General features: G+C 43.0%; 1 protein-coding gene across 7 annotated transcripts in view; it reads right to left on the reverse strand.

Annotated features, from left to right (window-relative positions):
* The window catches only part of DTYMK (deoxythymidylate kinase), a 49,995-nt gene that overhangs the window by 15,610 nt on the left and 11,830 nt on the right, over positions 1-22,555 (reverse strand). For 3 of the 7 annotated variants that reach the window (XM_029616437.1, XM_029616439.1, XM_029616436.1), the window contains 4 exons: positions 20,832-20,885; positions 14,559-14,747; positions 9,942-10,050; positions 3,622-3,712 (listed from right to left, as the gene is read on the reverse strand). In XM_029616437.1, coding sequence (XP_029472297.1) covers positions 3,622-3,712; positions 9,942-10,050; positions 14,559-14,688 — 330 coding nt within the window. In that variant the 5' untranslated portion in view covers positions 14,689-14,747; positions 20,832-20,885. The remainder of the gene's footprint in view (positions 1-3,621; positions 3,713-9,941; positions 10,051-14,558; positions 14,748-20,831; positions 20,886-22,555) is intronic. The other 4 variants (XM_029616442.1, XM_029616441.1, XM_029616440.1 and 1 more) reach the window with 2 other exon arrangements.

Below are 22,555 nucleotides of genomic sequence, written 5' to 3' on the forward strand. Positions count from 1 at the left end.
GAAGAAATTAGCACCGACCTTTGTGTACGACTTGGCTGCACATTTTACTTTCTGTATCCCGCGCGCATACCTAATAGGGCCATCAACATGCATTTGCATACCATACATACATTTACAACAGTAAACTTCCACATCAACTTAAGAACAAATCCAATCCTTCCCATCTCCCCCCCCCTTCCCCCCAGCCCTCTCAGTCCAAAAAACTGTTGTTTCCAGTATGGCTAGCAGTTCAGGTTCCCTGTGTTTCCGTTTGTCCTCAGTGCTGTCCATGGCCTCAGTGAGGCCATGGCACTGAGGCCTCAGTGAGTGCCATGGCACTGAGGCCTCAGTGAGTGCCATGGCACTGAGGCCATGGCCTCAGTGGTGTCCATGGCCCGCATGCCAGGGGTCGTAGCTAATGTGAACATGGGGGTTTAAGTGAAATGTAAAAGGTGACCAACTTTTCACTGTGAGTGCCGATTTCTTTGGCGTGGCCCCAGTCAAGATAGCGAGTTCCATGGAGCACAGGCGCAGCATTTGCCGAAACCGATGCTCAAAATTGGGGCTTCCCGCTTCTAACCAATTGGCTAGGATGATTTTTTCCCCACCAGACCTGCTTTATTAAGGAACAAACGCTCCTGCCTTGTGAGATGTAAGCTGGTCGAAGGGTCTACCCCAAAAAGCCATAGTGCGGGGTCTAGGGGGAGCACTTTACGTATGGTTTTGGCACAAGACTTAGATATCTGGCCCCAGAATGTTTCTATAGCTCTGCATTCCCAGAAGCAATGGTAATAGTTACTGGCCTCTGACGAACACTTTAGACATAGCTGGGAATTTGTAATTCTCATTTGTTTTGCTTGTAATGGGGTGATGTAACTTTGCCAAAGAAATCGGTATCCAGTTTCCCCGCAATAAAACATTTTCAGTTATAGACCACAAGTCAGTAAAACAACTCTGAAACTCAGTACTTGTAAGAGAAAAAAAAGAGGCCAAGCTGCCCATCGTTTGTATAAGACTGCTACCACATCAGCATCTTGTAATTGTAATACAGCTTTATGGTAGTGGGATGTGGTGGGTTTTTGCCCATGGCCTGTTTGTACTAAATCCATGAGCCTGTGAATATTTGCTGTCACTGCTAATTGAGGTTTATAAGCTCTAATAAAATGTTGTGCTTGAAAATATGCGTAATAGTCTGTATTTGGGAGAGCGTATAAACTCTGGAGTACAGAAAAAGAGAGAGGGGTCCCCTGTCCCTCTGTCGTAGAGGTCTAATACATATGTCAAACCTTGGGCTGCCCATCTCTGGAAAACCCCCTTTTGCTTGCCTGGTAAAAATAGGTCATTTCCGGCAATGGTAAGAAGTGGGGTCACCCTGTTCGGAATTTTCCCAGTTTTACAGAGCATCTGCCAAGCTTTCCATCACATGCGCAATAGCTCCTGTGCTTTAATATGCTGTGGAACCAATGAAATATCAAGTTGCAGTAAGGGGTTTAATGAGGGTACTCCATACCACTCGAGGAGGTAGGGATACGGGGTATATTTAGACGAAGTAAACAGCCAGTCTCGCACATGCCTAAGGCCACAAGCCAAGTTGTAGTCCCCCAAATCTGGGCAGTCCAGTCCCCCTCGTTCCTTCGGGCGAGCCAGAATTTCCAGAGTCAGTCTAGCCCTCTTCCCCCTCCACAAAAAGGATCTGATGGCCCGGCGTAATTTTGTATGGTCTTGTTTAGTAATCCATAGAGGCGCCATTTGTAGGACATACAGCCACTTGGGTAGCAAGACCATTTTATACAGTTGTATTCGCCCCATCAGAGACAGGGGTAGGGTCGTCCACCCTTGTAATGTTGATATAGTATGGGTCAGCAGAGGGTTTATGGTTTTTCTGTACAAATGATCTATGTTAATAGGGACTCGAATGCCCAGATATCTAAGGCTGCCCGATGCCCACCGAAGTGGGAAAGCCCCTGTCCAGACTGTATTCACAGTCCCTGTGATGTCTATGGCTTTCGATTTGTCATAATTTATCTTTAAGCCTGCAAAGCCCCCAAAATCCTCCAGTAGTTCAAGAACCACTGGAAGGGATCGCAGGGGCTGTGTTACAAACACTAGTAAGTAGTCTGCAAAAGCGGCTATTTTAAATATCTGTGTAGGACCCCCAAATCCCCACACCGCCCTGCAACCATCGATCTCTTGGTTGTAGGAGAGGAGACTGCCCCCTTCTTTATATGTCTTGGAACTTAGATCTTCAAGTTAACTTGGATCAGGATGATTGGATAAAATTAGGAAATACAGCACCTAAACTGTCAATTTGTAGTCATAAAAATTAATGTTTCTAATCCTGCACCGTATGTATCAATGTCCTCCTTGGTATGCTAAATTCAACAGCTCCATTCCCCTTTGTTGGTGAGGATGTGGAGTGGAAGGAACCTTCTTTCATATAAAGTAGCAGGGTAGTCAGGTTCAGGATTTTTGGTGCCTGGGGGAGCATGAGTGCATAGTAATCACAGGGACTACATTTACTTTCACATCGTCATTTTGCTTATTGGGGGACTAGGACTCTACAGATTTTGCTTTCAATCAGTGTAAGCTGCTATCACATCACATCAATCAGTGTAAGCTGCTATCACATCATGCCCATCCTCAAAGACTTACACTGGCTACCCATCCCTCAAAGAATACAGTACAAGACTCTAACCATCATTCACAAAATTCTCCACAACAACAAAACCAACTGGCTGACCACCCCCCTTCAACTCCACACTCCCACATGGAATCTCCGCTCCTCAAATTCTGGCTTGCTACAAACACCGTCCCCAAAAGCTACCCAATGGATATCAACAAGGGAACGAACACTATGAATTGCCGGTCCCTCCCTATGGAACAAACTCCCCACAGAGCTAAGAACGGATCCATCCACTCAATCGTTCAAGAAAAATCTTAAAACATGGCTATTCCGCAAAGCCTTCCCAACAACAAACACGAACGAACCTACATAATTTCCACTCAGTCACGATCTGCGTAACATATTACTGTTACATGCTTCTGTTACAGATACACCCTATATCAAACTTTATTTATTGTTTATTACAATCATTATTACTGTTTTTATCCATGTTACTGTTTCTAATCGTTCCCTGTACCTAACAAAAGGAAATGCTTAACTTCCTGCACCATTAAGTTATATGTAAACCAATGTGATATGTAAATCGAACACCGGTATATAAAAACAAACAAATATCTCATCTAACTCATGCCACTAGAGCTACTATTGCCTGGTTCTAGAAGATGAATCCTCCAATGGAATACTGGCGCAGACAATTTGCAGAAACTGTGGTACTGAAACAAATCACAGCAGGCTTGAAGAACAAGCTGGACAAGTATGAGAAGATGTGGCATCAATATTGGGCATGGAGGAAGGCTAAGTTGTAGTTTTCTTTTTTTTTTGTCCTTTTTGCTATTATCCTATTTTTTAAGCAACTGTAATGTGCTTTGTTTTGTATTATGGCAGTGTCTCCTTATGGTAATTCTTTGATTTACATTGTAAACAGTTTATTAAAAAAAAAAAAGTCAAGCAATGATTCAGAAGAGATCAAGAATGTACACTGATGGTGCTATATAAATCTTATAAGACAAATTACTTACCTCCTTGGCGCTTGTGAAAGCCACCCCAGAAAAGGCGTATCTGTCCACTACCAGAGTAACTCCATTGTTTAACTTCTCCTTAATCAATGGCCTAAAAAGAGAAGAAAATCACTACTGACACCAAAACACGCACCACAGCCCCGCCATCTAACTCCTGCAATATCTCGTAGGTACTGCTGCCCCATCTTTGCCTGCAAGGACTAGGCAGCCTGAGCAAAAGGCGGCACTTTGCAGGATAACATGATTAAGTTTGATCATTTGACATGGGAGAAGTCACCAATAACACACAATGGTGAGCCAGAAAAGCTGATGTCAAGGTATGGAGCAGTAAGAAATGCTGTGCACAAACTTATGTTCCTGAAAACAAAGCTCAGTCTTTGTTGTGATGGAATAAGCCAAGGAGGCCTTATTTTATTTATTTCATAAATTTATAACCGGCACTATCTGCATTACTAGGTGGTTTACAAAGAAACATCCATCCAGAACAATGAGCAGTGAGACTGAAGGGTAGAACAAATCAATGTCAGAGATGATCCTATTGGCTTTTAGCGACAGGCAGCAGGTTCTTTCTAAAGTACCTGCTGATAACAGCCCTCATTCTGTGCACTTAGACGCTACAACAAAAAGGATCCGCTACTAAACAAGTCAATATTTTAGGAGTTCTAATTAGAGATATGTGTTTTTTATTTTGAAATCCCCCTTCAATCTGGGAGTTTCAGATGATCTCAAGTGTGTTGGAATCTGTTTGTTCTAGTTAGTGATAGAAATGATTTGCACATTACTTTGCTTAAAAGAGGAAAGGGAGAGATCACTACGACATTAAAGCACTCCTAGATTTCTTATCCCTTTCAAGAAAAATGAGGGTCTGCTTAAGTTAAAGAGAGGCTTTAATTATTGCACTTATTATTCTATAATACAATCAAGTTATGGATTTACATCATGAAAGACTCCCAGAAGGAAAGAATTGCATTGGCTGAGATCAGTTACCAGGAGAAGAAGAGTATAACTTTCTATCCGTGCATACTAAGGGAGGATTCTAGCTATAAGCTGCCTTATCTAAAGGACAATGTGGAATTTCGTGCAGTGCTTTCACTTTGTCCTATAGATAAGTATAAATTGTAGCCTGCTGCTCTAATAGTTAGAGCAGCAGGCTACAAACCAAAGAAGGCAGGGCTCAAAGCCTGCTGACACTCCTTGTGATCTGGGGCAAGTCACTTCACCCTCAATTGCCTCAGGTCTAAAACTCAGGAGTGTAGCATGCATAGGCACCACCAACTTACAAGAGGGATGTGCTGTGCACCACCAACCGGAGACACTGTTGCCAGGGTCTGGACAGCTTGCCGGTCGGTCTATCGTGGCAAACCTCGGCCGGCCAGTTTTCTGTGCCCGGCTTGAAGCGTGACCGTTTCCCCGCTGGACTGCACCAATTAGGAATGGAACAACTCCCCTATGAGGAAAGACTAAAGAGGTTAGGACTTTTCAGCTTGGAGAAGAGACGACTGAGGGGGGATATGATAGAGGTCTTTAAGATCATGAGAGGTCTAGAACGGGTAGATGTGAATCGGTTATTTACTCTTTCGGATAATAGAAAGACTAGGGGGCACTCCATGAAGTTAGCATGGGGCACATTTAAAACTAATCGGAGAAAGTTCTTTTTTACTCAACGCACAATTAAACTCTGGAATTTGTTGCCAGAGGATGTGGTTAGTGCAGTTAGTATAGCTGTGTTTAAAAAAGGATTGGATAAGTTCTTGGAGGAGAAGTCCATTACCTGCTATTAAGTTCACTTAGAGAATAGCCACTGCCATTAGCAATGGTTACATGGAATAGACTTAGTTTTTGGGTACTTGCCAGGTTCTTATGACCTGGATTGGCCACTGTTGGAAACAGGATGCTGGGCTTGATGGACCCTTGGTCTGACCCAGTATGGCATTTTCTTATGTTCTTATGAGAAAATCCTGCCCTAATCCGAGCTCCCTGCGCAGTCCATTCCAGAGTGCTGGGCCAAACCTCCCCTTGCCTTACTCAGACAGGCACACAATTTTAAGGGAGGGGATTTCCAGCACCAGCTTTGTTGAAGATTGGAGGTGCCGTGAGGGCGAGTTATCTATAAATCAATGCTTGGGATACTAGGAGGGGCGAGATTATGAAGGGCTTTTAAAACAAGGGCAAGAATTTAAAACCTTATTCCCCATGCAACCGGCAGCCAGTGTAGTTTTAAACAATACTGGGGCTATTAGACATTAGACACGCAGAAGAATTTTTGGATTAACTGTGAGACTTTTACGTGAGACGGGGGAATCCCTAGGAACAGAGCATTACAGTAATCTAGGGAGGACAGCGGTCCACTGGTGGTAACGCCCCTACCTCAGTCCTACGGGCAACGCTGCAGTTCTGCATTGTGCCACTAGTCCCACTGCCTCCCTCAGGCCTTAACCTGGCATCACACTGCCCAGGCCCTGGCCCAGTGCCACTAGTGCTCAGCATTTCCTCTTCTACTTCTAGCTGCTGTAGCCAGATCAGATCCAAGTAAAGAATATTTTGAAATAAAAAAAAAAAAAAAAAAAAAAAATCAGTTTGACAAAAATGGATGATGATAAACAAACGCGTGGTGTTCTGCAGTGCAGTGGTTCTCAACTTTAAAAAAACAAAAAAAATCAGGACACATCGGACAGATGATTCTCACACGCGTGACACACTGAACACACAACTATCACAGGGCTAAATGTAAACATATACTCTGCATCCACAAGAACCGCCTGAACCGCAATTATGGGTGAAGAGTAGAACTAGGATATTTCTCTGTACAACACACCATACAAAAAAAAAGATATTCTGATTCTGGTGTCATCTCGGTTACAGCAACACAAACCCTCTCTACTACCAGGGACACTGTAACATACAAAACCTGGAAAAAAAAAACCAAACCCCCAACTCGGCACATGTATAGCAAATCTGCTGTATCACAGTAGCATTAACTCTCAAACAGCAATAGCACTAACTATGAAAATGCAGCAGTGCAACACCACTGCATGGCCCATTCAGAAAATAAGACTGAAGTGCCTGAAATAGCAGAATATAAATTAAACAAAAACACAAACTAACTTGATACAAATGCATACATGTTAGTAAAATACCTCGCTCACAGGCACAAAACTGATCTTTACCAAATACAGAATAAAAGACTACAAATTATAAATGTGGAGTCAAAAAATGGCAGATGAAATTTAATGTGGATAAGTGCAAGGTGATGCATATAGGGAAAAATAAAGGAAAATTGGTTCTTACCTGCTAATTTTCGTTCCTGTAGTACCAAGGATCAGTCCAGACTGCTGGGTTATGTCTCCCTTCCAGCAGATGGCGCCAGAGAAAAGCTGAAAAGCACCCCCTAGATATACCAGTGTGCCACCAGCGATCCTTCAGTATAATCAATATCAAAGCAGAATGAAGTAAATTTAATAACCAATGTCTAGATCAAGGAAAGAACCTTCCCTATTTATATTATTTTATTTTTTTTTGTTATAAAATAATAACCAGCGAAAACTATGTATAAGTGCTCATGCGAGACTTCGAAGATGCCAAAACCACAAAACAAGCTGAGCGGACTCTCCTGGGCGGGCGTCTGGACTGATCCTTGGTACTACAGGAACGAAAATTAGCAGGTAAGAACCAATTTTCCTTTCCCTGTAAATACCAGGATCAGTCCAGACTGCTGGGATGTACCCAAGCTGCCCTAAATGGCGTGGGACCTCAAGAGTCCCACTCTAAGCACACTGCTGTCAAAGTAATTCACTGGATTTGGGCCGTCGGCTGCCAGTAATCAAAATGGCGCAGGCAGCCCTTTGCCCTTACTATGTCACTGGGGTTGACCAATGGCAGCGGTAGCTCCTATGACATAGTAAGGGCAAAGGGCCGTTGGCTGCCAGTAATCAAAATGGCGCCGACGGCCCTTTGCCCTTTTTTTTTTTAACTTACATTTTGCTCCTCGAAGGAGCAGTAGCAGGCTGCGCGCACCAGCACCCTGCCTGTGCCTGATCCCCCGGCACAGCGGCAAATGGCCGCAGTGCTAGCGCTTCCAGCCCCCCCGCCCCTTTTCCGAAGCCCGGCTCTTGTGCAAGCAACAGGGACGCTTAGGTGGAATGCGGCGAGGCGCAAGCATATCCCATGCACCCAGCTTTACCTGTATACCTGTATTCTGCGCTTAGTGGGTTGTGCGCAGAGCCAATGCCCCGCACGTACCGACATTCTATGGAGGGCAATATGGTACGCACAAAGACGTGCACAAGATGGCGCCATCGCGGTCTAACACATGGTGTGCTGACCAAGCCTAAAGCAGGGCCTAGCCCACCGGGGGGGGGGGGGGGGGGGGGGGGGGGGGGGGGGAGGGGCGCGCTCAGAAGCCCACTTCACCTTACCCCAACGGGATTGGGAATGATGTTGGTACAGCCCGCTGAGCTAGGAGACCGGAAGAAATCTTTCTGAAACCCCTCCAAATGTCTCTGAATTGAGAGGTACTTTTTTTTTTTTTTAATCTTACCTGGGCTCAGCGCTTACAGGCTGAGTACAGAGACGGTCTCTGGCTGCTGGGGGAGAGGGCTTTGGCCATGACCAGCATTCTCGGCTTCCTACACCCACTGACTTTCAGCTGCTTAAGCTCAAAGTCCACGAAGGGAACTGGCTACTGGACCAAGGCACACCTCTGAGAGATCTCGGAAATCACCTCAGGAATTCTCAACTGCGAGGAGAGCGGGGTTTAATTTTTTTCTCCAATTTAAATGTAGAATTTCTCCTTCCAAAAAGTACAGCAATCCCCATAGAGAGACTTACATCCACCATCTGCTGGAGACAGAGAAATACTGAAGGGCTGAGGTCACTGCAGGGGTGACAGCTTTGAAATCTGACTTCATCTCCATCTGCTGGCAGGAGAGCATAACCCATAGATCCTGAGTCCATCTGGCTACATGCTAGGAAATAATGTTTTGTGTAAGAAGAGCCAGGGTTCAATGTGGATCTGTCCTCTGGCAAGCTACAGACCGCCTGTTCTGTCTTACAGCGAGAAAATTGGCTAATCTACATTTGTGAATTTTAAAATAGCACTTTACGGGTGTCAAATGCTGGTCCCATCCCAGAATGCCCCTATATTGTGTTTTTATGTGTATATGTATGCACAAAACTGAAAATATGCCATATTTTATAAAAATAAAAAATATGCAAATGTATGAGTAGATTCTACTTGTGCGTGTATATGTTTTGTTTTTTTTTAAAGCACGTTGTTTTGAAATTTCATCCCTAAGAGATAATAAGTTAGTCTAGCTTGTATTCAACCATTTATGGATGTATTAACATCTGTGGTGTTCATCTTTCACAAGCGAGAAGTTACAGACTTATGGCAAGCTTTTTTCTTTGATTGGGCTTTTTATTAGACTATTTCTCATCTACTCATTTGTTTTACTTTCTCCATATTATTTGCGTACAAGCAAGCCTCAATAAATCTGATTATTATTTGCGTGAAACTTGTGGTCCCTGTCTGAGAGAAGGCAATACTTACAACACTACAATTCCTCAAAATCAGACTACTTAAAATTTAATAGGAGCCTGGAAACATAGTAACATGCATTAGCATCTGAGACATACAAGTCAAGCACATAACACATTTTATCCCCTAGAGAAGAGGTGGACTATATAATGGAACAAGATCTCAGCAGAGAGGTGTCTGCCTAGATTGGAGTAATCTGGTGAAACAATTCCCAGAATGAAACACTTTTGGTCCACCATGTCTGTTTGGCGGTGATAGGATCTGTGACCTTGCCAGCCTCAGCTCCCTCTATATCAGGGGTAGACAACACTGGTTCTGGATTTCAGGACATCCATAAGGAATATGCATGAGATATATTTGTATACAATGGAAACAGTGCATGCAAGTACATCTCATGCATATTCATCGTGGATATCCTGAAAACCAGGCCTGTTTGTGGCACTCCAAGGCTGGAGTTGCCTACCCCTGCTCTATATAATTACCCCAGATATTTATACTTTTTTTTTTTTTTTTTTAAACAAAGTCTCTAGAAATTTCCAGATACAAAACAGTCAAACCACCTAACACTCAAAATGATATATAAATCAAAAATATAATATAAAAAGACATTAAAAAAATTATTAAATTTAAACTCCATAGTCAAATATTCTGTTTCCATAAAAAGAACATTTGTCAGGAAGAAATGTTGATTATGGAGTTTGAAATAAATTATACATTCATTTAATGACAATTTGCTGGGTCCTTTCACCTTTGCTGAATCCTATTGAACAATAATGTTCCTTACACATGCTCCCAGCGGTTGGCAGAGAACAACAGATGTACTGTGTGATCCTCCAGATTAGTCTTCTTCTCCAGGTAGGAGCCCACCAATTGACCAATTTCTGTTGTTCTTTCTGAGGGGAAAACAGGGAACACAGGGTAAGGAAATCAGCATCATAATGGGAGACCTGAAAACGGGAGTCATTCATCACTTTATCAAATATCAACAGCAAGGTTTGTGGGATGCTAAGAATTTATACATCACTGACCCAATCTGATATAATCAAGCCAAAAGCCCAGGCACCGTATATTTCCATACATATTGCTACATCAATTCTACCCCCACTACCAACCAGGGCTTGGTTTCAGAAAAGCACTTTACCTCATCATCTTGCCTTGGTTTACTGCTACCTTTAAAAAATTAACAACCTTCAGTAGCTAAATAAGAAATGCACTGAAAAATGGCACAGCTTTCCACACCTTGGGAGGTTGCATAATGGTCTTATTTATAGTACTGTTTCCTGTAGTTACATTTTTATTAGGATTTTTAGAATGTTTGAGAATGGTCAGGGTTGAGTTTAGGGATTGTATTTGTTTAATGGGTTATAATATGCTAGTACTACATTTTTGTGTCGTATTTTTTAGTTTACTGTACCCATTTTACGTGTGCTTCTGCAAAGCAGTTAATCAAATTGAAATAAATGTATTTCTGAAGTGCTAGAACCTATCATATAAATCCACATTATTTCTGAGAATCCAATACGTTCAAATACAAAATGTACGAGTAAATGCAAATCTCAGCCTTCTGCAAACTAGCTATCCCCTCTGGATCTCTGGTATTGATTGGGTTGGATGGAAGGGAAGTATCGTTTCTGTTGCTCACTCTGGCACCTCCTTGCAATGGAAGGTGGACTGGAAATGGCAACGAAGAGTGTTTGAAGCACTGAACAACCGTTTATTAGATCCACCAGTTCCTGAACACTTTTTTCCCCCAAAGAGATTCTCTCTGCTGCATGGCATGCTGCTGCGAGTATATCCTGGATATCCTAACCAAGGCCCGCATCCATCAGAACTTGCAAGAGCCGATGGCCATGGATGTGGCTCTTGATGTTGTTTGGACAAAGTAAGTTTGATGGACCAGGTGCTTCCAACCACTATTCAGTAGACGAACAAATTCTTCCTGCTTCCCTGGAGGAAGAAACTGGAAAATGTCTGTGCCTCTTCCAGTACAGAATGCATGACCGTGAAAATGGGGGAACTAAGTATGGCATTCCGAAACAACTTTCTTCTATAAAAGGTCCAAAGTCTAGGACTCATGCCCAGGAATTAACAGTGAGTTTTAGACCTTTTTGGGGTAGACTCAACCACCACAGACTGATGTGGCAATTGGATCCTGTTGAATCCTGGAGCTGTCTGGACATAATATTTGGGACCTATCTTCTTTCCCACATCAAACATTCTGAGGAAGCTCATGGACAGGCACTGCCAATGACTCCTTGTGGGTATCAAAGTACTTGAAAAGGCCAAGTAAAAGGTACGCTGGTCTCATCCTCTCTAAATTATAGGGAATGGTCTTCAACCATTTAGAGGCCAATACGGTAAAACGGGCGCTAGTATTGAGCACTTGTGGCCTTAACACGCAGGCAGCCACATCCCCTGGGCGCCCAATGCGATATTTAAATGAGAAGCAGCATTAAGAAGGGCACGCTAAAGGAAAATCAGGTGTCTGCAGTGCTCAATACGAGCGTCCATTTTCATCCTGCTTCTTTTTTTTAATTCACTGCAGCAACCTCAGCAAAATATTAGGCACCCCTTGCTACGGACAACTCAAATGCATGGCCATAAGAAAAGACCCTTCTGACCTCCTTCCGTGTTTTCCTGCACGGCTTGAGGAACCTTCCTGCCCCGAAACACACGCTGGGCAGAGGGAGCGCGAGTTCAGACCCACTGCACGACACACATGGCAGGCGGCCATTTTAGTTTTTGGCGCCATGTCTCCGATTTGCGCTCCGTAGTACTCCCCCACGAGGCTTCCTGCATGGCATCGTGTGCCGAACTTGGGCCCTCTGAGCTGCTGCCGGGAATAGATGCAAACCCCTCTGGGGAGTTCCCAGGAATGCTGACAGAGTCCAGTCGACCCCACGAGAGCACAGGACTAAACAAGGAACAAGGCACTGCGGTTCCCTCCCGGTACTAGCATCACAATCAACCGCAAACCCCCGGAGCTCCAGGTTAACAGCTAGGCGACCACTGCTCAGTCCTGCACCTCCCGGCCCTGGCCGACAGCTCCTGACTAGGCCCTCCCCGCAGAAGTTCCTGCTAAGCTCTGCTCTTCTGCGCTGTTTGTTTGTTTTTATAAACAAGGAATTTAAAGAAACTTTATTAAGCGGGTACTTCCCTGTCCAGAGGAAGAAGGCCGAGAAGGAGCCTCGGAGGGTCGAGGAAGCCAGGACTCCTGGCTATCAGACCGTCCGGTACACTGCAGGTAAACTCAGTCAGGGGTATTCAACCCCCTGGTGGCCAGGTTCCACCTGAGGGATGGCCCATGAAGATGCCTAGCACCTCATGACCTGGAACCTAAAACTACTGTAAAACAAAATATCTTTCCTCCTTTATTTTTTTTTTTTAACTAACAGCCTGCAGGTGCAGCTCTACAATCTGCTGGAGTCAGAAAAATACTGAGGTCCTGCAGGTGGCACGCAGTGCCTCAAAGTTTTGTTCTCTGACTCCATCTGCTGGAAGGGATGAATAACCTATTGGTTTGGACTGACCTGGGTAAGTTCAGGAAGAGAGGTTTATCATGTCACTAATATAACCTTCTTCTGTTTTTGTTTTGTTGGTTTTATTATTATTTTGTTGGTTTTTTTTAATCATCTTTCTGACAACCATATTAGCAAAACAAGGTACCACATTAGAGTAATGGATTTATTTGGAGTGAAGTGATCCTTTGTCAATGCTGTTTTCATATCATTACAAGTCATAGACGGGCCAATACAGTAACCTGGGCCTTAAGAAACTGCACTGGTTTTCAGCATGCATGTTTAACACCCTGATGAATTTATTTTTTAACTCCTAATACAGTAAGCTGATTCATCAGGAGTTAAAAACTATTCCTAAACTTTAAAATGTGCATTTGACACAGGCCAAATGCATATTTTAACTCAGGAAGGGAGGTGGAGCCATCCCTGACAGGCTATCAGGTAAGTGGTGGCAGCCACCACCTCCACTTAGCCAGATAAATACTGATTTATCCGTCTATTTGGCAGCAGGAAGCCAGATAAAGTCATTAATTATCCAGTTAAGTGGCTGCCGGCACTTACCCAGAAAGTTCTTTCCTTTTTTTTTTTTTTAAACTTTTAAACCTTTTTTTTCTATCTTTTTTCATAGCGCTGGAAAATTAACTCCAGCCCTCACCCAGAAGTTAAATTTTCAGCACTCAAAAAGGTGAGCTGGCCAGATGCAGTCTGCATCGGGAAGTACTGCTTAATGCCCTCATTTGTATGGGATTTTCATGCGAGGGTGCTAAGCCTCCCCTTTAACAAAATACATTTTCTGTGTGCAAAACTACTTGCTGCACCAGCAGAAAGATGCATTTGACTGAAAGCTAAGTTACAATATGATCATACAGAAGACAATTATTTTCACATAACAGATAGATATATTTTTCAGCATTTGGTAATTGTTTTTGTATGTTTTGCTTGGCATAGCTTCCAGTATTTAGTACTATAATTTATTAATTTTCTACGGTATAAAATTAAAAAAAGAGAAGAGGTTTTTCTAATGATTTTGCACTAACCAAATCAGAAGCTATTTAGCCCATGCTTTGGCATCTGAAGTCATTCCCTCCTGAAATTAAAAAAAAAAAAAATTCAATGTGTGTGGGTTTTTATACGTTTGATTAGGTACACTCGTTTTTTCTTCACTCCCTAATTATGTGGTCTGATAAACCCCTCACTTTTACCCAAAACAGTGCTCATAATAGAACACGTTGCATAAATGAATATTCATTCATGAGTCAGGTTTTGAAACAAACTACATTCTGATAAAACTGTACTTGCACTTACTTTCAAACAAAAACAGTGGTATATTTGATATTTGCACTTGGATATTTCACAGGCTACACACTTTCAGGTTTCTGCTATTAAAACAGCGAGGAAAACATAAGAGACAAGTCGGATTCCCCTCAGCTTAACCCATCAAGTGTAAGCGTCTGACGCTCTGCAACCACCACCAAATAAAACTGGCGCCAAAGCGGCTTTCATTCTCCTCGGACTTTGTACCATACAACTAATGCTCTGTGCTCACATTAAATAACCAGAGCCTTAAATCACAGAGCTGCTAATAAGCTCTGCAACTACAGCAGTAGAACCAATAAAAACTAGCTTTTCCCTCTAATATTATGGTGTCACCGAACTCACTTTTTACCCCCGTAAGTTTTGTTTGTGGTGAAATGTTCAAAATCGGCCTCACACCGCAAGATACCATAACAGTACGTATACATGTGCATCGAGGAATTATTCTGTGCACATAATTTAAGTCTTCTCCGAGACATAAGTTTTCAGCCATCGGATGCCGCTTGCGTCTCGCAAACCATCCTTGGCCACGTTCGTGTCCGTCGTCGGCGGGAATTTCGAACGCTTACCTGGGAACCTCAGTAACTCGGCCGAGTACCCCTGCTTGCGCATCGCCTCCACCAGCTTCTTGCACTGGGTGGTTTTCCCGGCTCGATCCACTCCTTCCAGCACAATGAGAGCTCCCCGCCTGTACGCCATGAACTCAAGCTACTGCGCTCCCCTCCAAGAGAGCGACCATAAACCATAGAGCCGCGCGCCTAGAAGGAAAAGGTCTTTTTACTTCCTGACCATAGACAACAGCACTTAGCCAGATAGGAATGCATGGTGTTTCCCACATAGACATATTAATATCCTGCGCCATCTATCGAAGGGACTTGAAAGACCCAAAAAGCAAGTGTACGAGAATATCTGCAAAAAGCTGATTGTAGTCACATAACTCCTTTGAAAATTCACCTCAAGTACAAAAATAAAGCTATACAAATAATTAATTGGTACTGTGAATGATTCCTACTTCCCAGTTGTTTTATCCATTTTTAAATGTTTATTGCTATACTAGTTCCAGGAAACTGTGGCTATTTGGAGATTAGCAGTAGCGATACCTTTGTGACAGCTAAAGATGGGACCAGTGACTCCAAAGTTCATATACTACCATCTCTCTTTTGTTGGTCTTTAAAGGTATCACAATCTACTAAGATTCTAGTTTCCACGATGACCTACTGTATATGGCTATTAAATCTGTATTTGGAACTTGTGCTGTCTTATCGAACTGTGTAGCCGCAGGGCCGGTGCAAGGGGATTTGGCGCCCTAGGCGAGCCTTCTTCCTTGCGCCCCCCCCCGGTCTCGGCCCCGACTCCTACCTCATTCTCAATCACGCCCGCTGACTGGGGTTTTCTGGGTCGCGAGCAGATTGGGCACTGCTTGCGGCCCGCCAAATCTCCACTCCTCTTTGCCACCACTTGCGGCCCCATATGGCTCGCACCCAGTGGCGCACCAAGGGTCTCCAGCGCCCAGGGGCCAATGCATTTGTGTGCCACAGAAAATCAGTGGCATCTCTAGACAGAAGAATTTGTTTTGGGTGGGTGGGGAGCCAAAATGACATTTCTTCATCACACCCACCTCTATAGCATGGATCCTGCTTTAAAATTGGTTATAAAAAAAAGTGTTGTTAAAAAAAGTCCAAAGGGTCCTCTGCATTATTTTAAAAAGCTGGCCAGTTTCACACTTCTAGTAAAACTACTATAAAATTATTTGATAGCCTCATTCAACTAATTCTATATGATTATGAGAATGAAGTCTGGAATATATAGGAAGGGACAGAATGTCAATACAAATCCTGCACCTCCAGTTCTGTATCTCTGTGCATCCACTGAAATTCCCCCAAACAATGGAGCTTGGATGTTTCCCTTACAGCTCATCATACTAAAAGATATTTTCAAATTCTGGTGTCACCTCACAGTAACAGCAGCACAAACACCTTCCACTGCCAGACACATGGTGAACTAACATAAAGCACCGCAAAAGAGACACCCAAAATCTATACTGCAATCCCATCATAACATAACAGTAATAACACCAAGGATTCAAACAATAATAACCCTACCTGTGAAAAAGCAAGGGTAAATATTACACTGGGTCCTGGGATAACAATACACCACCTACTGAGGAAACAAAACAAACCCGATTGCTATAGATCCCTATACAGACACTACATGCTAGCAGAATCTCTCATCGTGGTCACACACACAGAGCAGAGACAGACCCTCACCAAATACAGAATACAAAATAAAGGAGCACAAATTAGACAAAAACTGGAATGGAAACCCCAAGAAGCCAGACTCTGTGTATTAATAATGGAAAAACAGAACCACCATTCCTCATAAAACAAATAAAATCAAGAAACAAAGCATCAGTTATAATAGTAAAACCATACTAATAAAATATTTTAAAACTACTGATAATAGAATTTCTATTAATTAAAATCATATGCATTTTTTACAATTTCCCAAACACCAATAAAATATTTCAAAACAGTACATATATCAAATAACACACAATAATTAAAATTAATAAGGATTTTAAAAAGCCCCTGCTGTCCATACATGGGAGCTCTTGATTTCCAGTCACCCTGATATTGTCGAGGATTAGGAGGTTATCCTCTCTCTCTCACACATACTCACATGTCCATTCTCTCTCACACATACACTGTCACATACATACACATTCATGCTCTTATACCCAACCATAACCTCTCGCTCTCACAGACACTGACACACTCAGGCTCTAAGGCACTCTCTCCCCCTCCACACACACCCCCACACAAACTCTTACTCCCCTGGATTTTCTCATACACACTCATGCTCTCACTCTCACTGGCTCCCTCACATACACACAAACACACACTCCCAGGCAAGCTCCCACTCGTTCTCACACACACACACAGGCAAGCTCCTAGTCATTCTCACACTGAACCCCAGGCAGGCTCCCATTCATTTTCACACCACTCCCTCCCCATCCCCCAGGCATGCACACATTCATTCTCACACACACAGACCCCCAGGCAGGCACCAATTTATTCTCACACACACCCATACACCACAAACAGGCAGGCACCTATTCTCACACATACAAACCCCAGGAAGACACCCATACATTCTCATTCACAGACACACCCTCAGGCAGGCACCCATGCATTCACACACATACACCCCCAGGCAGACTCCCATTCATACACATGCACACACTAAAGGCAGAGACCCCCTCTCTTTCTTTTGCTAGCAACCTCAGAGCCTCTCTCATTCTTCTGCTGCCACTGTCACTGGCCGCTGTATGGCTATTGCGGAGGTGCTGATTGCTGCTATTGGCACTGAAGCCCATTCTGCTGCCTCCTCTGTGCAGGCCCCATGGGCTTCCAGTTCCTCTATGCTGATCTCGTACATTGTGAGATCCGCATAGAGAAAGTGCTACTCTTGCACATTCCCAAAGATTACATGTTCCAATCAGTAAAAAGTAATTTATTTCTTTTTACATTTGCTGTCTGATCTTAGTTTTCTAATCGGTTGGTCACAGGCTTTTTTTTTCCACCTTCCCTTTCTTATTTTTTGCCAATTCCTTTTATAACATATTTATTTTCTCTCCATCTGTCTGCTTCCCTCAAACACAACGGTCAGGTTCTCATTCTCACATGCTTTCTCTCTCTCACATACACAGGCACTCATTCTCACATGCTGTCCCTCATACAATCATTTATACACAGTCTCTCTCTTGCACATGCTGTCTAACTCTCACTCCCACATGCTGTCTTGCTCAAGCACAGGTTCTCACTGTCACATGCTCTCTCTCATACAATCATTCCTACACACAGGCTCTCACTGTCACATGCTGACTCACACACACAGGCTCTCTCTCTCACTCCCACATGCTGTCCTGCTCAAGCACAGGCTCTCACTGTCACATGCTCTCTCTCATACAATCATTCCTACACACGGGCTCTCACTGTCACATGCTGACTCTCACACACACACACACACACACACACACACACACACAGGCTCTCTCTCACTCCCACATGCTGTCTTGCTCAAGCACAGGCTCTCACTACCACATGCTGTCTCTCACACACACAAAGGCTCTCCCATGCTGTCTCTGCAAACATTCAGGTCTTCACTCCCACACACACACACAGTCTCTCAACTCATCTCATACACGCACACATACACACTGTACAAACCCTCAGTCTCTCTCTCTCACCTCTGGGCCTCCTCTTCACGGGCCACTGCAGGATGGGCTCTGCAGCGGCCCCGCTCTTCTCGAGCCGCGCTGATCCTCTTCTGAACGTGGCAGATGCTCCTCCTCCTTCCGGCACGCGGCTGATGCTCCTCCTCTTTCCTGCCCACGCGGCTCCGGCAACATTTTTCTTCCGGGGCCGCGCGGGCAGGAAGGAGAAGAAGTTCCTGCATTGGCTGATGCTCCTCCTCCTCCTTCCTGCCCGCGCGGCTCCGGCAACATTTTTCTTCCGGGGCCGCGCGGGCAGGAAGGAGGAGAAGTTCCTGCATTGGCTGATGCTCCTCCTCCTTGCTTCTCCTCCTTCCTGCCCGCGCGGCTCCGGCAACATTTTTCTTCCTGGGCCGCGCGGGCAGGAAGGAGGAGGAGCACCAGCATGTTTAGACGCGACTGTACCACGGCCCTGCGATCTTCTTGCTGTGTATATCTGCCATTGGGATGACGTCCACCGGCGGCCATTGGCCGTCAGCGGCTCGGCGCCCCCTAATGCTCAGCGCCCTAGGCGATCGCCTAGTTCGCCTAGTGCTTCCGCCGGCCCTGTGTAGCCGGTAAGTGCTATGCAAATGATTAATAATATAAATAAATGTATAATATCCATAGTAACTTGTACAGGCATACATGTTTGTAAAGAACTCTTGGTTTCCTTACCAGAAGGACTGAAACAATCATTCTGAGGATGTTCAGAGAGATTAGTGAACAGTTTGGTTTGGGCTCCGCCTTACTGGTTCAGACCAAAGGTCCATCAAGCTCAGGATCCTTTTTCTAACAGTGGCCAATCCAGGTCACAAGTACCTGGTAGATATCAAAAGATCAATATATTCCATGCTGCTTATCCCAGGGATTGGCAGTGGATTTCCCCAAATCCAACTTAATGATTTATTAATTTTTCTTCCAGGAACTTCCTTTTTTGAACCCAGCTACAGTAATAGCTTTCACCACATCCTTCAGCGACAAATTCCAGAGTTTAATTATGCATTCAGTAAAAAAAAGTCTCCTATTTTTCTTAAATGTTTCAACTATTAAATTCATTGCATATCCCCTAGTCTTTGTACTTTTTGAAAGAGTAAACAACCAATTCGCACTTACCTGTACCCCTCACACATTATTTTATAGATTTCTATTTCCTCTCAGCTGTCTCTTCTCCAAACTGAAGAGCCCTAGCCTTTCCTCATAGCTGAATCATTCCATCCCCTTTATCATTTTGGTCGTCCGTTCTAATTCTGCTGTCTTTTTGAGATGTGGTAACCAGAACTGCACACAAGAATTCCTAGCATTCTATTTGCTTTTTTGGTTGCCATCATACACTGAGCAGAGGATTGCAACATATTATCCACCATGACATCTAGATCTTTTTCTTGGGTGGGATTCCCAAAGTGGAACCTTACATTTTATAGCTATAATTTGGGTTGCTCTTCCCTACATGTATTACTTTGCGCTTGTCCACATTAAATGTCATCTGCCATTTGCATGCCCAGTCTCCCAAGGTCCTCTTGCAATTTCTTACAATCCTTAACAAGTTTGAATAATTTTGTATCATCAGCAAATTTGATCACCTTCACTCGTTGTTCCCATATCTAAGTCATTTATGAATAATCTAAAAAGCAACGGTCCTAGAACAGATCCCTGGGGCACTCCACTATTCACCTTTCTTTACTGAGAAAAGTGACCATGTAGCCCTATTCTCTTTTCTTTTAACCAGTTCTCAGTCTACATCAGAACGTTGCCTCCTATCCCATGACTTTTTAATTTCCTCAAGTCTCTCAAGAGGTACTTTGTCAAATTTTTTTCTGAAAATCTAGATACACTATATCAAATGGCTCAAATTTATCCACACTTATTCACACCTTCAAAAACAATATAGCAAACTGGTGAAGCAAGACTTCCCTTGGCTAAATCCATTTTGACTATATCCCATTAAACCACATTTATCTACATTTTTCCTGGCAGTGATATCAGGTTCACTGGTCTGTAATTTCCCGGATCATACCTGGAACCCTTTTTAATAACTGCGTTACATTGGCCACCCTCCAGTCTTCCATAGCTAATTTTAATGATAGTTTACAAATAGTAGGCCTGTAATTTTATTTTTCAGTTCTTTCAGTACTCTAGGATATATACCATCTGATCCAGGTGATTTGCTACTCTTTAGTTTGTCAATTTGCTCTCGTGCATCTAACAGGTTCACTGAGATTTGTTCATTTCCTCTAAATATCATCTTTAAATATCACTTCTGGCATGGTTATCTGCCTTACATTTTCCTCAGCAAAGAATTAATTCAATCTCTCCGCTATGGCCTTTCTTCCCTTAGTGCCCGTTTACTCCTTGATCATCTAATGGTCCAACTGACTCCCTCACAGGCTTTTTGCTTCAAATGTACCTGAAAAAGTTTTTATTATGAGTGTTTGCTTCCACAGCAAACATCTTTTCAAATTCTGTATTTGCCTTCCTTATCAGGGCTTTGCATCTAACTTGCCAGGGCTTATTCTGTTTCCTGTTTTCTTCATTTGTATCCCTTTTCCATTTTTTGAAGGATTTTCTTTTGATTAGAATAGCCTCTCACCTCTTGGCATATTTTTAAACAACGTCCAGGCCTTCAAGGTGTAATGCAGGAGGCCTAGAAATATTGAATTAAAGTAGTCAATAACAGGTATTACAAGGGCTTGTAAACTGTATGAAAATATGAGCTGTCTAAATAAGGTTTTAATCTACATAGCGTAAATACGATATTGTAAATCCAACCTGATTAAGAGTTAGTAACGTGGAAGTAAATATATGTTGAAAAGCATGGCAGAAAGGGATAAATCCTGAGGGACATTCATGCCTAATGAATACCACAGTGACAACTAAGAGTTTAATTTAATTTGAAGGCATGATTTAAACCATGTTAGAACAGTGTCTGCCATTCCAATTTGTGCTAGACATGTGCATAGTACCTCGTTGAGAGTGTCAAAGGTGGCCAAAAGATCTAATACTACCACAATAAAGCCTTTGCCATTGTGAAACCCATGGTAGAAGTTATGTAGGTTTGATCTTATTAGAAGTTTGGTACTATACTTTTGTCTAAAACCAGATTAGCACAGGCCTAAGACATTGTACTGATCCAAGAAATCTTGTAGTTGCCCTAAGGCTAAGGCTGCATTTTCAATGACTTTAGCAATGAAACGGATTGAAGAAATGGCTCTGTAGTTGTTGAAATCATTTGCATCTGCTTGAGCTTTTTTTTTTTTTTTAAGGGACAGAGGTTTTCTTAGGCAGTGAAGGAAGTGTGCCTGATGATAAAATGCATTTATCAATTTGGCAAGTGATGTGCTTAGATATCGGTTATTGCTCTCATTACTGCTGTGCTGCATGCATTCAATGAACGGTTTGTTTGATTCATTTTTTTTTAAACAATTTGAATTACATTTTCAACTGAAATGTCATCAAAGCTAGACCATGAACAGTCAACATTGTCTATAGATAAATCACCAGGGATAGGGAAGGCAGAAAATTACTGACACAAAAACATTTTTTTGAAAGATAGATATAAATGAATGGAAAAGTAGCCTAATGGTTAGAGCAGGCGATTGAAAACCAGGTAAATTAGGGTTCAAATCCCATTGTTTTTCCTTGTGACCTTCACCCTCCATTGCCTCAGGTACAAACTTAGATTAGGAGCCCTAATGAGAGGTACCTACAGTACTTGAATATAATCCACTTTAAAGTGCCTGAAAAAGTAGAATATAAATTTAAAACATTTGGATGAATAACAGATTCAAGTATTTGGGTTGGAGTTTGTCAACTTTGTCACTGTAAAAAACAGCTTTCAAATGGATTTGCAATTTTTGTTTTTTTGCATTTATAGTCTGGGACCTGTACTTAGTGTTAATTATAAATGACTTTGTCTTTGTCCTTCTTATGTTTGCACCTGCACCTCTCATGCTTTCAAAACATGGCTTTTCCACCAGGCCTTTCCGGACTAGCCCCCCCTCTCCCACTATTCACCCCGACCCCCCCCCCCCCCCCCCTCTTCGATGTAAATATGTTTATCCTCATACCCACTTCTTCGATGTAAATATGTTCATACCCACCCCGAATCTTTATAAACATGTTATGTTCTATATATCATCTTTTGCAATCTTTGTAGATATATTCATATCCCTCCACTCCCCCCCTCTTTCTTTCCTAGCTTGTTATCTGGCTCCTCCTCATAGCCTCTTCTCTGTTGTTTATTGTTCTCATGTTACCCCCCCTCCCTGTTTAATGTAATTTCTACCTTTCGTTATGATGTAAACCGATATGATG

The sequence above is a fragment of the Rhinatrema bivittatum genome, chromosome 9 (assembly GCF_901001135.1).
Source record: "Rhinatrema bivittatum chromosome 9, aRhiBiv1.1, whole genome shotgun sequence".
Lineage (NCBI taxonomy): Eukaryota > Metazoa > Chordata > Amphibia > Gymnophiona > Rhinatrematidae > Rhinatrema > Rhinatrema bivittatum.